This window comes from Pleurodeles waltl, chromosome 9 (assembly GCF_031143425.1).
Source record: "Pleurodeles waltl isolate 20211129_DDA chromosome 9, aPleWal1.hap1.20221129, whole genome shotgun sequence".
NCBI lineage: Eukaryota > Metazoa > Chordata > Amphibia > Caudata > Salamandridae > Pleurodeles > Pleurodeles waltl.
The window spans coordinates 1125415008-1125431101 of NC_090448.1; the positions used below are offsets into that span (position 1 = coordinate 1125415008).

The 16094-nt window shown below is 44.9% G+C and overlaps 1 protein-coding gene across 1 annotated transcript in view; it reads right to left on the reverse strand.

Moving 5' to 3' along the window:
• The window catches only part of AQR (aquarius intron-binding spliceosomal factor), a 576085-nt gene that overhangs the window by 54409 nt on the left and 505582 nt on the right, over positions 1 to 16094 (reverse strand). Inside the window, exons 31-32 of the mRNA XM_069208869.1 lie at positions 3899 to 4069; positions 3265 to 3350 (exon numbers count right to left, since the gene is read on the reverse strand). Of these exons, the coding sequence (XP_069064970.1) occupies positions 3265 to 3350; positions 3899 to 4069 (257 nt within the window). The remainder of the gene's footprint in view (positions 1 to 3264; positions 3351 to 3898; positions 4070 to 16094) is intronic.

Genomic DNA, 16094 nt, shown 5'->3' on the forward strand with positions numbered 1-16094 from the left:
GATGACTCAAATCGACCAGTCTGCCACCAGAGACAAGTTACTGAACCCCTGGAGGTGAGAGACCCCCACTCTGAGGCCAGAAACAAAGCCTTATCCAGAGGAAGAAGTTATCACCTTCCCCAACAAGATGGCTAGTTAATCAGCATACCAAGGCCAGAGGCTTCAAAGCCTCTGCTGCCTTTGATATGTGACCCTGGCATTTCCCAGACCTGGGGAAAGTCACCCCCTGCACCAGGACAAGTGGGAACTTAGCGATGCCAAGAGGCATGTTGCAATATCAGGCTAGTCACAGCCCTAAGGTGGGCAGCTGGATGTGCTCCACAAAGTAAGGATTTCCACCATCTTGTTTCTGGTGGAACTAGGAGCCCTGGGACAGGGTTATGGTCACTCTTCATAGGAAGTGGTCATATAGGGGGTGTAGTCAGACCTAGGGTAAGTAGCCCATAAACAACCCTAAATTCAGTATTCAAGTGGCCCTCTGACACTAGGAACTATGATTCTCCTGACCACAAAAAAAAAAAAAAGACAAAGAAGAGCCGACAACGCAAGAACTGAGGACCGTCTGTGGACTTGGCACAAAACCCTCCTTGCTCTAATTCCGACAATTGCAAAGACCCGACTCATCCTGCAGCTGTGCATCCTCCCAGAGCCCTGGTGGACTGCCAGCACGTCGGTACCCAGTCAGCATCTCGGTGTGGGAAGCCACTTCCCTGCACCAACCACAACTGTCTGCTTCTCCGTTTTGCTGACTATCGGGTCCACAGAGGGAGCAATTCATCAGGAAGAGGATACAGAGTGTCCAGGAGTGCAACTCCGTCAACCTAGACTGTCTTCAAGACGGTGAGCCTGCCCGGAGCTTTCCTGCACCAATACCCGGATTACCCCAGCCAGTTGCAAGAACCAAGGCTTGTTTGGTGTCCAGTCTGAACACCAACACTGCCAAGACTGACCTACCAATGAGGGATAATTGGAACCCGTGGTCGCCAATGGGGGGCACCAGCTCTTTTTGTTTTGGGGGGGGGGGGGGGGGGGGGGGGGGGGGGGAGGGACACCACTTATTTTTCCGACATGCAAGAAAGCAGGAACCTGCAAGAGTCAGATAAATGGGAAGGGGCATGGATTTGAGACTACACAGCTTTGGTATTTGGCGTGACATTTGACTGCACCAACCATGGGCTTCTGAGCACAGCTTCGGGCCCTGGTACTCATTCTTTTACAAATTAGGCATATCAGTATCACTGACCCCTCCTCTGGGTTCAGCCAGACTAGCGTCTGAGGCTACCACCACTTGGAGCACCTCTGCGCATGGATACACAAGGGCAGGTAACCCAAAACTGCTGGTGGCTCTAGAGATCTTGGCCTCTACTTACTTTAAATCCAGAACAACAGTCCTGGGAGTCAATAGCAAGTGACCCTGTGCATTGTGCATTTTCCACATAGGATAACATTACTGCGTTCAAGGCTCATGCCTCAAATCTGACAGGTGTAGTTTCTAAGTTTTGAAATATCGCTAACTTGAAAAGTATTTACCTGATCTTGAAGGTCTTGGTGTTTAAATTATTATAAACATCTATAGGCCTGATTTAGAGTTTGGCGGACGGATGTGTCACAAATGTGACATATATCCCATCTGCTTTATTAAGATTCCCACAGGATGTAATGGGATCCTAATACGGAAGAGAGGCTATCCGTCACGTCTGTGACACTGTAACCCCATCTACCAAACTCTAAATCAGGCCCTATATTATTTTTCTAAATTGGTCATGAATTACTTATTGAGTGTGTGTCTTCATTTATTGACTCTGTGTGTTCAACAAATGCTGAGCACTACCCTCTGATAAGCCTAAACTGCTCGCTCACACTACCATACAAGAGAGCATTTAAGGTTAATACTTTAACATCTGTCAGCCTTTACGGGTCACCTGTCCTATCTGCATAGTGTACTCCTACATTGTTACTCTGCATAGAAAGCCGGCTTCCTAAAACATCAACCTTTTTTCCTTTAAGGACATTTCTGAAAAACGTTAGTTCCTACAAAAAGTCAAGGCTGTGGCTGTCCAAACAAATCCCCAATATGTACTAATAAGGCAGCATGAATGGACTTCATCTTGAGATCTTAACCGACCAGCGAAAAGATTGCATGGGGATTACATTGCTGACTTCTTTTTATTGCAGAGGTGCCTTCTCAACAGCTTTCATATCCTGTCTGGCTGAAGACTAAGTTTACATGGAGTTTCTATCATTCGACTCTGATTTTCCACCTCCAGAATACAATGCATAGTTATGGTCTGTGACAAACTAGATCCTTTATAGTAAGTGGCCATTTAGAGACCTTTTGAGTTGGCTAGAGGACATGAACATTCACTCAAGCAATAAAGCCACCTCACTGACACTCTGCAGAAAAGCAACAATGAGAGTCTTGGTAAGGGTTGACAAACTGGGCTCGTTGTCTAATGATACTAGCAATAGACTCCTGCTGACCAAAATCAGTAATGAACACTGATGTAATCCACCTGTTGTCAGTGGTTTCCATGAAATAGTATGTCAGGGTCTCACTTCGGTGACTGTAGAATGTACAGTGTCTGTGCTCTGATGCAGGTGCCAACTTCATTGAGGGTACAGCTGATGTACCCTCAATGAAGAAGATGGTACACAGGTGGTGTAACTTGCCAGGTTCTCAAAAGGAATATCAGACATAAGATGAGAACCTTGTCACGAGCAGAGCAAATGACATCAAGATCTTTGAGAGATAACAACAGATTGAAAATAGCATGAAAAGGTCAAAGGAAAAGGAGTTACCTCAAGAAAATAAGGATTCAATACAGACAAATATGAATGCATACATGGATCGAGGCATCCGAACATGCAATAGGTTGACATTTAAATAGTTAATGCATAACATGCAGAAGGAGCTAGCATGTCTGAGTGGAGGTAGGGAGACTTGAGGCTTCTACAACACGTGCTGTAGGGAAGACCTCAGGCCTTACATAGTGCTGCAATAGAGTGAAGAGATGGGGGATGCAATCAGTAACAGCCTGCAAAATGGTAGAAGAGAGATGTAGTAGGAAAGGAAATAATGAGCACTTTATGTCGAGTACAACAAATATGGAGCTGGGCACACTAATGTGACCTGTTCGCCCTTTCCACTGCTGTCAATATCAATTCACCAATGCAAGCCTCCTGTAAGGGAGTGACAACATTAGTGCATGGTAACTAAAAACTGAAAATGTAACTGAGCTGCCCCTCTGGTGGCTTTTTACATACCTGAGATGTCCCACCGCCTTAGTTCGCACAAGAGAAAGGAGGATATAGTCGTTCTGTTGTCCCTGAAATCTGTCAACAGTAGTTATCTAGGAGAAAAGAAAGCTTGTTATTTAACTATAAGCCATATGAAAAGACATTGGAGGACCTTGTGTTACTGTTAATTCTGGCTCAGGCTTTCTCAGTTGCAATGGTTACATTAAAGAATGATGTAAGTACTAAGCAGTTTTCAAAACACCCTTAACAATAGCTTAGCCCTCTCAATGGGTAAGCTAAAAACAACATCAGGTGTGGTTAAGTATGCTGTGCATGCTGATAAGTGGTTACTATAGAGATAATATTTAATTCACCTTGAATAACGAAGATGTCATCACCACAAATTCACACAAGCAAGTTTTACTTGCTCGTATAAATGCTAACTGTAAAGCCACACGATAATACAAGGAATCATCTTTTAAACTCTCTCTCAACAGAAAAGTATAACTATTCAGCACATGCCACCATTTCTGCACGGTCCACAAGGAAGTCCTGCTATCTGACAACAGGTAATATACGTACAGGAATGCATGGAGAGACAAGAAAAGGGGAGCAAAGACTATCTGCCTCAGAGATGGGAAGACAGAGATTATATTTTTACTTTATTTGGTCGCCCTATCACAGGGTTGTTTCCACAGCGCTGGTTGATCACATCGCGGATAAGATGCTTCTGTCCGTTGTAGGTGGTCAGAATGCTGATCCGCTCAGCAGGGTATCCCAAGAGGCGCATGTACATAAACAGAGCCACAGCATACTCGGCCTCACCCAGATTCTGCCAAAAAGAGAAGAAATTATAACAATGTTACTGGTAACTAGTAACACTGTACACTCCTCAGACACATTCATTATGCAAGCATCAAAAGAAACAAGGCATGACCTTTGACTGAGAGTTAACATTTTTCCACTTTTACAAAGCAGGAATTAAATTTACTTGATAGATATCTTATGAAGCTTAGACATGATACTAAGCAGCTGCTTTACCATGCTTTATTACATAAGGATTAGTGTGGTGCATTACAAGGGTGTTAAACATACTGCGGCATTTTAGCTCTTATGGTTCAAATGGAGTTATTTACCCGTATGTCTTCTGCGTACAAGTGACAGTTAATAGAGGAAATATAAGTAAAGGAGTTAGTATGGAGACTGGTGGATAAATATTGGCGTTCAGTTTGGATTAAATTGTGTACTGTGTCTGACATTGTTTTATCCTTTGTGAAACAACTTTTCAAAAAGGTTTTATCAGGAACAATACAGACTACAGACGGCAACATATTCAACCCATTAATAGTTGAATGTGGCAGGGATACAGTAAAATAAATACAGAATGTGTATGATTAACACCCTTAATATACACCCAAAAATAAACCAGCAAAAGTGAGTTTGAGAAATCTAACCTGTAGCATTTTACAGGGTGACAAAAGGAAAATAGGTACAACAGGGACAAAATGTAAACAACAAACTCTCAACTCAGGCAGAAAGATTAGTATGGCTTGATTCCGGGGACTAACTTACTCGCTGCCTGCTTACTTTCCTACCAAGCAGGAAGGGATCTATGCACTTTAATTATCAGGTTTTCTTACAAAGGAACAGAGATTTTGATGGCTGAAGCCAACCTTCCTAGGGCAAACACCTCTCTTAGGAATAATGTTGAAGGGGAGCAACTCTAAATAGAGAGCACAGAGTAGGGTGACCAGACGTCCCGGATTTCCCGGACAGTCACGGTTTTTAGAGGACTGTCCCGTTGTCCCAACGCTTCTCCTAATTTTAAATAAATTTCCCGGTTTTTGGGACAGAGGTCATATTATTAAATAAAGGTCCCGGTTTTTGGGACAAAGGTCATATTATTGACTAAATGTCTCGGCTTTTGGGACAAAGGTCAGATGATCTAGGGACACAAGTTAAAGAGGCCTACAAAGTATGAAATAATTAGAGTATTTTATCTGTTACTGTCAGGCGACAGAGTCCCCTGTCTGCTCCGAGCAGAGAGACTGAGTGGGGAGCAGAGAGAGAGAGGTGAGTGGGGAGCAGAGAGAGAGAGGTGGGTGGGGCAGGTTGGGGTGCACACGTGCACACACGCACGCACATGCACATGCACACACACACACACACACGCACGCACACATTTACAAAGCTACGCAAAAAAATTAGACAGGCCAGATATAAAAGTGAGTAATGTCTTTAGTCCTTATTTTATGTATGACCTGTCCCGGTTTTTGCTCCTCAAAATCTGGTCACCCTAGCACAGAGCAGTGTTCGGTTTCCAACGCTCATGCAGTCCAGTGTAGAAGTTGAATGAAAGGAGTCAGTGAGACCAGGGCATGCAACTATGGTGCAAGATGCAAGGGTTTGCTAATGCAGAATAGCAAAAAGGCCTAATTTGATTGATTGTTCCTCTGTTAGGTGAGTCTTAATAAAACAGGGCAGGGGAATCTAAAGGTGTTAGAAAGTAGACAATTTCTACTTGTAGTAAGTTGGCCCTTTATGTGGTATGGGAATACTGTGTAAAGGGTCCCAGGGTTCCCTAGTGTAAAGACAGGGCTTGCTATGCAATCCCAAAGTGCTCTATTTAGGGGTAGTGTGTTCGAGAAGCCTTAGGCTTAACACAGAGGAGTGCAAGACATCTACAAATACACATAATAGTCAATAAATGAGACACACGACTCAAGAAGGAGATCCACACCAATTTATAAAAATAGCAAGTATCTTTAGATTTGTTTAGGCATTACAAAAAAATCGTTCAAGTAAGTACGTTTTTAAATAGGAATTCTTTTTAAGGTTTATGGAGTCACATCTGCAGGACGAATCAACTTTTGGTGCAGAATTCGAAGAGGGATGCAGACACGCTGACGTGGTCGGTACCAGGTCAGCTGCTTCTTTTCACCTCTTCTACTTTTGCGGCTCTTCTTTGTCCTTGGCCTTCTTAGGTCATCAGGATCTGCTTCTCTGGTGCCAGGGGCACCAATATATACTGAATTTCGGGGAGTGTAGGTTAGTAGCCAATGGGCTACTGACCCTTCAATCACCTTGCCCCCTATATGACCACTTCCTTTGGGAAGCGGGAATAATCCTGTCCCAGAATTCCTAGATATGCCATCTCAAAATGGCTAACTTTGAAAAATCGTGTCCACCTTGCAGTAGCCCACCTTAGGGGTGGCACTAGCATGGAGGTGGCATTCCTACCTGACTAGCTAATTTTCCTGCCTTTCTAGGTGCCAAATGGGCTCTGGACGGTGGGATAGCTTCCTCTCCTGTGAGTGGAGTGAGATTCGCATTTCAAAGGAGGCAGCCCTTTGAGGCTCGCCACCTTAGGAAGGCTAATTAGCAGGTAATCCTATGAGAGGGGGTGTTACACCCTCTTCTCTGACAGGCTTTTATTCTGGGCCTCCTGAGAGCAGAAGTCTCTCACCCTAGGGGTCCAGAACGGTGTCTCTGGTGGCAGGCTGGTAGAAACCAGTCTGTGAGCACACCAGAGGCTGGCAGGGTTTCAGGTATCCCCTGGGTGCATGTATTGATAGATCTAACACTGGCATCAGTGTGGGTTCACCAATATGAGATGTTTGATACCAAACATCCCTATGTTCAGTGAAGACATCATGTAGCTGGGGAGCTCGTATTGACCAGTGTCAAACACATGCATTTAAAATGGCATAGCTGGTCACTTACTATGTCTGAGAATCGACAAAACCTAGGAGGGGCATAGCTGCTTGTGCAGATATGCCCTCACATGCAATAGAATGCACCTTACGTTAGGGCTGTGAGGCCTGCTAGAGGGGTGACTTACATATACTGCATGCAGTGTTAGGGGAAATGGCGCAAAGGCTGTGTGCCATGTCGTGTTTTCACTTTTGTCTGCACCAAGACATGCAGCCGGCAATGGCAGCCTGTCATGTGCTTGGTGAGGGGTCCCTTAGGGTGGCACAACTTGTGCTGCAGCCCTTATGGACATCCTTTAGTAGGCCCTAGGTACCAGGGGTACCATTTACTGTGGACTTACAGAGGGTGCCAAAGGTTTTGCCAAATGAGTTGACAACTGTGCAGTATTGGGATGGAGCTCTGGCACTTGGAACCCTGTGCACTTTCGGTCTAAATCACATCATGTACCAGGCAAAATGCGGGTGGTAACTATGTCAAGAAGAGGCCCTTTCCTACACTATTCCCCGTGGAGCCATCACATTTGTATGCATTCCCTTCCATGTAGAACTATCCCCAATCATCAATGCTAATCTACCAGCTTGCTTGATCAGTTTAAAGCTGGATAGTTTAATCCATGGTTTTTCTTTACAAATAAAGGTACTAGTGGGCAATGCCAAGCAGAGCATGTAGTGATATATGTGTGCTCCCAGCAACTGCCTAGCTCCTTATAACTAACAACATCGACCCTGACTATGTTCTAGCAGCTCTTCTGGCATCACAGCCTGGGGAGGTGAAAAGTGAACAGTGTCTGTTACTCAACACTGCCAGAGTCTGAAAGCAGAGTCCTTGTCACAGAAGAGTGGGCAGGGGGAGAGGAGCAGAGCCCAGTGAGATGCACCCCAGCAGATGATACAGCAAGGTGGCAGAAGTCCCAAATGCTTAACCCTGCATAGGCACATAGACCTTAAACAGACATGCAAGCACCAGACCGGCCTTCGTGATAGCGAGAGACAACTTTCTGACTTCTGGTGACTACCAGAAATTAGGCAGCCCTGAGGAAAAACCATAGTGGACGCAGCCCAGCTAAAACCTGGTCAGCATCCCTCTGGAGGCCGGTGATCAGGAAGTGATAGTCCACTGGGGCCCAGGCGCTTACTTCAAAGAAAGCAGTTCAAGCTGGCTTGGGCTTGAGGTATGGACAAAGAAATGCTAATCATAGTTTACAGACAAGTGAGGTTTATCCAACACAAGTGGTTGGGGCAGCAGATCATTCTAATAGAAGGGAACAGTAGGCAGTCCCCAGATTCGTGGGGACAGAAGAAGAGCTAGGAAGGGCAATCACCATCTGCAAGCCCTCTGTGAAAGTCATAATTGTGTACTACCTGACAATGGCGGCTGGTGAATTTCAAAGGTGGTGGGGCGTAAGACCAACCCTGCGAGCTGTACCCAATCTTAGATGGCTCAAATTTGCAATGAGTGAAATTTATCACACACTTTAAATTCTCTACCCAGGCGTATTGGTTTTCAACATGTGTTATATATTCCCTATTCCAGGCACTCGTAATCGACGCATAAGGTAGCCTCACTAGTATATAAACATGTGACAGGCAGGTGGATGCAGCACACTAAGCAACACTTAATTTTATGTTCAGCCCTTGTGTTCCAGCTCTAATTTGTTCGAAATCCAAGTGAGTGTGCTCTGGAACTTCCTGGGCTGTTTTTTGTAAACAACTTTTATTTACTATTTTGAAAATAAGTGTGATCCTGGATTATGTGGTTGGCTGAAATGTTTGCACAATTACAACAGTCTCATCAAAACATTTACCACCAAGCAGTGCATTAAGCATGTTGTGTTGAGTAATAAATCTTCCCTGGGAAGGTGAACAATTGGACTGGAACTGCACGTTTTTCACATTAACACTTGTAAACACACTCCACTCGATCATACCACTGTAGGAAAAAGAGACTGCCATTCTGTTGCTAAAATACAGTGTGCTAGTACTGGAAGAGCAAGTAGTCTGACCCCCTTTACGATACAACGAACAGGCATTGTGAGAAATCCCCACTGCTTTCAGCTCCAACTACAGCGCTCTGAATTGTACCCTGCAGTATGCAGAATTAAAGACTTGTATGTTGGATGAAAGTCAAAGCCAGAGAAACTAATCTGATGAAATTAAATACTCAGAGGAAATAGGGACATATATACACCATATCACATGAAAGTCAAAGTGTGATTTGAAACAGAATGCATAAGTATTCCTTCCAGAGATAATAAACACTGGGCTAAACACCACTAATCCATCCCTCTCACTGGTAACAAACTTACAAAACATCATTTTCCAGAAGACAGTCCGAGTCTAATTGTTCAGGACAATAGAAATTTGAAAACCGCTTTTCATTCATGGAGGCGCATAACAGCAGGCTCGGTATGAAGGTATGAGTTTATCAGAAAGGAAGGGATTGGCGCTGGAGAAGGGCGAGCAATTGAAAGCTTGAGCCAGGTTCAAGTCCGAGGGCTGGCTCTGGCCCAGTTAGAGGTCCCTTTGGAACATCCAACCTAAAACCAGATGAGCTCTTGCAGGAGGTGATCAAGCCTAATGGCTACAGCTGTTGACCATATAACATGGGAACCCAGGCTCAAATCCTGGCCGCAGTTTAGCATTGTATGAATTGTGGCAAATCTCTGTGCCAGAAGAAAATCATGTAACATAGCCTGTACAGAATTAAACTGGAAAATCTGGGATCAATCCTGGCTACCCTGCTGGACCAAAGTGTGTGATCCTAAGCAAACAGTTTCTTTCAAAGAGGCTCCTTATTGTTCAATATCACATAGTTGAGCACTTAGAAATACTTGTGTTCACGATGTGCACTGAAAATAAAAGTCTCTTTAGTTTGTTGTAGAAGACTGCCTCCTAGTTCATTAATAGCACAGTCATCTGGGTCATGCAGGAATATTTTTACATTCACATCTAAAATCTCTCACTTTTAAATAACATTTCTCAATAGAGAGATATATTCTGATATACTGGGTGAAAAGCTTTCATTGTTAAAGAAATACACTTTTTGAGTTTTGAAGGCATCTTATCAGTCTCATCAAATCATTCACCACCGAGCAGCGCATTAAGCAGGTTGCCAAACTAGAGTTCATTGTTAGTTGGCACGTTTATTGCATGATTTACATGCCAAATATTGCCAAAGTTAAACTCATGCACGGACTGTAAGAACAAGAGAAGTCCCTTTGGCTTTCCCTGTTAATTTTTAGGCTTGCCCACTTCTAACTGAAGCCCTTGCAGTGGCAAGACGGAAGAGATGTAGGTAAGAAAAGGAATTAAAACAAAAAAAAATGATAACCCTTTCCTGACACAGGTCTCTGTGATAAAGAGGGACACGCAGAAGTTGCACCGGACCTGATGGAGGCACCGGGAGCTGCTGAACAAGTGTAAATGGACATTGTTAAACCACCCTGCCTGAGGACGGAAAGTATTCACCTTATCTTTGGCACGCTCTCTTGACAGTCCTGCGAGATGTCTCGTGAGGCGTGAACGGTGACACTTCAGGAAGGAGATTTAATGTGATAGAGAGGCGCGCACGCTCTCCCAGATCAGAGTGACTGCTCTGTGCGGACATTATTGGGGCAATATCACAGACAGTACTTTACGAAATAACCGAATCTGGCAACATCTACAGCGCGCATGTTCCCAAAAAACTGAAACATACACGCTGTATTGTTTCACTGCACGTGACCTGGTGTCACTGATGACGCTTGTCACATACACCTCCTCCAGTCCTGTCATCCCACTCCCAACTTGTCACTGAGTGGGGTGGGATCAGTCAGGTCTGCTGATCCTCCCACGCTGGGAGGAGTTAGAAAAAGCAGAACCCTCCCTGTTTTGGGAAGCACAGGCTGCAGCCTGAAGCATCCAAGTGCAATCAGTCAGAGAGGGTGGTGGTAGTCAGGAGGGATGAGTTGCACTATGCTCCTGTAGGCCACAGAATCATGGGCTTAAATTAGACAAGCCGTGAAAAACCTGCGACATGGCACGTGCGCAGTAAGTGCAGGTGGCTGTCAGTGCTGTGACTGCCTGACCCTCACGCAGAGTGCGGGTCAGAAGCTATGCTGATTGCTGAGCAATGTGAACGCTGAGTTTATTACTAATGAATATTAATGTATTTCGGGTTAAGAGTTTGCTTAGAAATTGGCTAACATAGAAAATAATGCGCAATATAGAAAATGTTCCCACTTGATTGGCCACTATTGATCACAAAGTGTCATTATTAAATGCATAATTTATATTAATTGAAGTGTACTTCAAATGTAGTAATGTGTTATGCTAATGATTACATGCTATGTATCTTGCTTTATAAATTGTAGGCCATAAGTTAGCGAGGTCTGGGCCTACTTGCACAGCATCATTGTTAAGCTGCCCTGTTTAATAATGCAGTGAGAAGTGTACGCCTGAAGAAATTAATACATGGTTTGTTTAGGCTGAGTTGACCAAACTTTAGCAGATTTCTTTAACTTTCTCATGAGAACTGCTTGCTAGAATATCTTGTTCTATTGATAGTAACAATGTATAGTTTGAAGCGTGAGACAGCGTTGTTCCCAGGAGCTGACAATGGATGCACTGACTTGAGTACGGATGGATACAAAAACTGTGTTACCTGACAAGTCTGACAATGGGAACAGGAGAAGAGGAGCCACTCATCGACATGTGAACGATAGTTTAGTTATATCTTAGATTTGAAGCTTTATGTCTATTGGACTAATGGTAAACGTATGATTCTTTGACTAATGGAAACGTGAGAAATCTTTTAAGCTATTCTAACTTAACCCGACTGTGCCGAGAGAAGAGTTGGCAATATTGCATTCCTACTACTGTCATTACTGACTTTCCTACTTTGACTTTATCCTGAGAGTTGTGCTTATTCTGTCTGAGGAGCTGAACAAGTTCCTGCTGATAATTCGGTCTTTAACTTTATTGCTTAACTTTGATGCTAAATGGTTCGGAGAGCTTAGAGTCCCCGATTCTGAACCAGTCCCCTTTCACTGTCCGGTTGCTGATGCTGATTGAGCTGATGCCCGACTAACGAAGAGAATCGAAGCTTGCTGATCCTTATTGAGGAGAGGTATAACAAAATGTGGAGTATTTGTTGTAGTTTATGTTTTTTGTTTCTAGGTACCAACCGCTGTTTTGATAGAGCCATAGTTAGATGTTTTCCAAATTAACTTTGACTAAAACTATTTTTGCATGAAGCCCAAACATGCTATTCCAATCAGAAGGTTGGTTAGGAAAGACCCAGAAAGAATGTTTGCAAATTAATCAGTAACAATTGATGTAGTTTCTTTGCTGAATCTAAATGTATGAAATCTCTGTTATGCAGTTATTCTTGTTCTTAATTTGCACTGTGACTGTTGAATGTTTAGTATTTAACGCCCTTTCTAAATAGAGATTTTTTTAGAAGGTTTGGTCAACCAGTGTTTTTATATGCTTATCATTTGGTTTTGAGACTAATTTACGTGACTTTAGTATTGTTAATACAGGGAAATAAACATTCTAACTTTTACATAAAGGTGTGGTTATTCGTGGCCAGATGGCTCATGGTGTGTAAAGATTACTGACTCCAATTGATTTGATATGGTTTATTGATGATATTGATGAATGTGTTGAAATTTGGGTTCGTGGTGGGAACCACTCTAAGGGCAGTCAAAAGGTCCATCAAATCTCTAACGCGTCCCCTTATAAATGAAAGATAAGAAACCAAATAAGGTACGACGCGCTAACAGAAATCAACACTTACTGCAGGTAGGATTTTGAGTAATTAAAAAACTGAAAGAGCCGCCACACCCTTCAAAAGAAACCGAGCAATAGCCTATAATAGCATACCCGAAACCACTGGTTTGGACTTGGGCAGAAATTAGGCACTGTCCTCGTTTTCCAACCTAGAACTGAGAAAGAAATCAGTGAGGATGGGTGGTCTTGCACAGAGGCACAGGGCTGCATATTAAAAAAAAAGGTACAGAATTCCTTCTGAACACACACCCACTTGGGTAATAAGAATAGCTGAGCGCACGCTCATATGATCACTAGTGTTAGAAAGAGTTTTATGCTCCTGCAGGTCTTGGTGGGAGATAGAGGCAGAAAAGATCCCTCTTGAGAAAGACCCCAAAACCCAATGACATTCAGGAAATGCACAAACGACTTGGAGATGGAAATGCCATGAGGATGTAATACATGAATTCGTTTTTGAAAGAGAAAAGAAATTACATTGAGACAATTTTTGCAGTACTCAAGATATCTATGCATGACCTGAACGGTGAAACAGCAGAATGAGACAACAGGGTAAAGGATATAGAACGGACCGTGGATCACAGATCTGAAAAGCAGGCACAGCTTTGGGGTTGGCTGCAAGGTCTTGAAGAACCAAGCACAGAAACAGAGATCAAACTGAAATATTTAGAAAACTGCTCACGGCAAAATAACATCTAAATTAGAAGGGAACTGGGGAGGACCGAGAAAGATGGCATCCAGGACTTTGTGAGGGAACTACTTCCCTTCTCTAGATCCGCTGACTTCCAAGTACACTCCCACATTAGCTAGACCAGACTCAAAGTAGCCTCGCAAATCCACAGTGTAAGGAAATGCCTCCTTGGCATGGTTGCCCCCTGACTTTTTTGCCTTTGCTGATGCTATGTTTACAATTGAAAGTGTGCTGAGGCCTGCTAACCAGGCCCCAGCACCAGTGTTCTTTCCCTAACCTGTACTTTTGTATCCACAATTGGCAGACCCTGGCATCCAGATAAGTCCCTTGTAACTGGTACTTCTAGTACCAAGGGCCCTGATGCCAAGGAAGGTCTCTAAGGGCTGCAGCATGTCTTATGCCACCCTGGAGACCTCTCACTCAGCACAGACACACTGCTTGCCAGCTTGTGTGTGCTAGTGAGGACAAAACGAGTAAGTCGACATGGCACTCCCCTCAGGGTGCCATGCCAGCCTCTCACTGCCTATGCAGTATAGGTAAGACACCCCTCTAGCAGGCCTTACAGCCCTAAGGCAGGGTGCACTATACCATAGGTGAGGGTACCAGTGCATGAGCATGGTACCCCTACAGTGTCTAAACAAAACCTTAGACATTGTAAGTGCAGGGTAGCCATAAGAGTATATGGTCTGGGAGTTTGTCAAACACGAACTCCACCGCACCATAATGGCTACACTGAAAACTGGGAAGTTTGGTATCAAACTTCTCAGCACAATAAATGCACACTGATGCCAGTGTACATTTTATTGCAAAATACACCCCAGAGGGCACCTTAGAGGTGCCCCCTGAAACTTAACCGACTATCTGTGTAGGCTGACTAGTTCCAGCAGCCTGCCACACTAGAGACATGTTGCTGGCCCCATGGGGAGAGTGCCTTTGTCACTCTGAGGCCAGTAACAAAGCCTGCACTGGGTGGAGATGCTAACACCTCCCCAAGGCAGGAGCTGTAACACCTGGCGGTGAGCCTCAAAGGCTCACCCCTTTGTCACAGCACCGCAGGACACTCCAGCTAGTGGAGTTGCCCGCCCCCTCCGGCCCCGGCCCCCACTTTTGGCGGCAAGGCCGGAGAAAATAATGAGAATAACAAGGAGGAGTCACTGGCCAGTCAGGACAGCCCCTAAGGTGTCCTGAGCTGAGGTGACTCTAACTTTTAGAAATCCTCCATCTTGCAGATGGAGGATTCCCCCAATAGGGTTAGGATTGTGACCCCCTCCCCTTGGGAGGAGGCACAAAGAGGGTGTACCCACCCTCAGGGCTAGTAGCCATTGGCTACTAACCCCCCAGACCTAAACACGCCCTTAAATTTAGTATTTAAGGGCTACCCTGAACCCTAGAAAATTAGATTCCTGCAACTACAAGAAGAAGGACTGCCTAGCTGAAAACCCCTGCAGAGGAAGACCAGAAGACAACAACTGCCTTGGCTCCAGAAACTCACCGGCCTGTCTCCTGCCTTCCAAAGAACTCTGCTCCAGCGACGCCTTCCAAAGGGACCAGCGACCTCTGCATCCTCTGAGGACTGCCCTGCTTCGACGACGACAAGAAACTCCCGAGGACAGCGGACCTGCTCCAAAAAGACTGCAACTTTATCCAAAGAAGCAGCTTTAAAGAACCCTGCAATCTCCCCGCAAGAAGCGTGAGACTTGCAACACTGCACCCGGCGACCCCGACTCGGCTGGTGGAGAACCAACACCTCAGGGAGGACCCCCGGACTACTCTACGACTGTGAGTACCAAAACCTGTCCCCCCTGAGCCCCCACAGCGCCGCCTGCAGAGGGAATCCCGAGGCTTCCCCTGACCGCGACTCTCTGAAACCTAAGTCCCGACGCCTGGAAAAGACCCTGCACCCGCAGCCCCCAGGACCTGAAGGACCGGACTTTCACTGCAGAAGTGACCCCCAGGAGTCCCTCTCCCTTGCCCAATCGGAGGTTTCCCCGAGGAAGCCCCCCCCTTGCCTGCCTGCAGCGCTGAAGAGATCCCTTGATCTCTCATTGACTTACATTGCGAACCCGACGCTTGTTCTAACACAGCACCCGGCCGCCCCCGCGCCGCTGAGGGTGAAATTTCTGTGTGGGCTTGTGTCCCCCCCGGTGCCCTACAAAACCCCCCTGGTCTGCCCTCCGAAGACGCGGGTACTTACCTGCAAGCAGACCGGAACCGGGGCACCCCCTTCTCTCCATTCTAGCCTATGCGTTTTGGGCACCACTTTGAACTCTGCACCTGACCGGCCCTGAGCTGCTGGTGTGGTAACTTTGGGGTTGCTCTGAACCCCCAACGGTGGGCTACCTTGGACCAAGAACCGAACCCTGTAAGTGTCTTACTTACCTGGTAAAACTAACAAAAACTTACCTCCCCCAGGAACTGTGAAAATTGCGCTGTGTCCACTTTTAAAGTAGCTATTTGTGAATAACTTGAAAAGTATACATGCAATTGAAATGATTCAAAGTTCCTAATGTACTTACCTGCAATACCTTTCAAACAAGATATTACATGTTAAATTTGAACCTGTGGTTCTTAAAATAAACTAAGAAAATATATTTTTCTATAACAAAACCTATTGGCTGGATTTGTCTCTGAGTGTGTGTACCTCATTTATTGTCTATGTGTATGTACAACAAATGCTTAACACT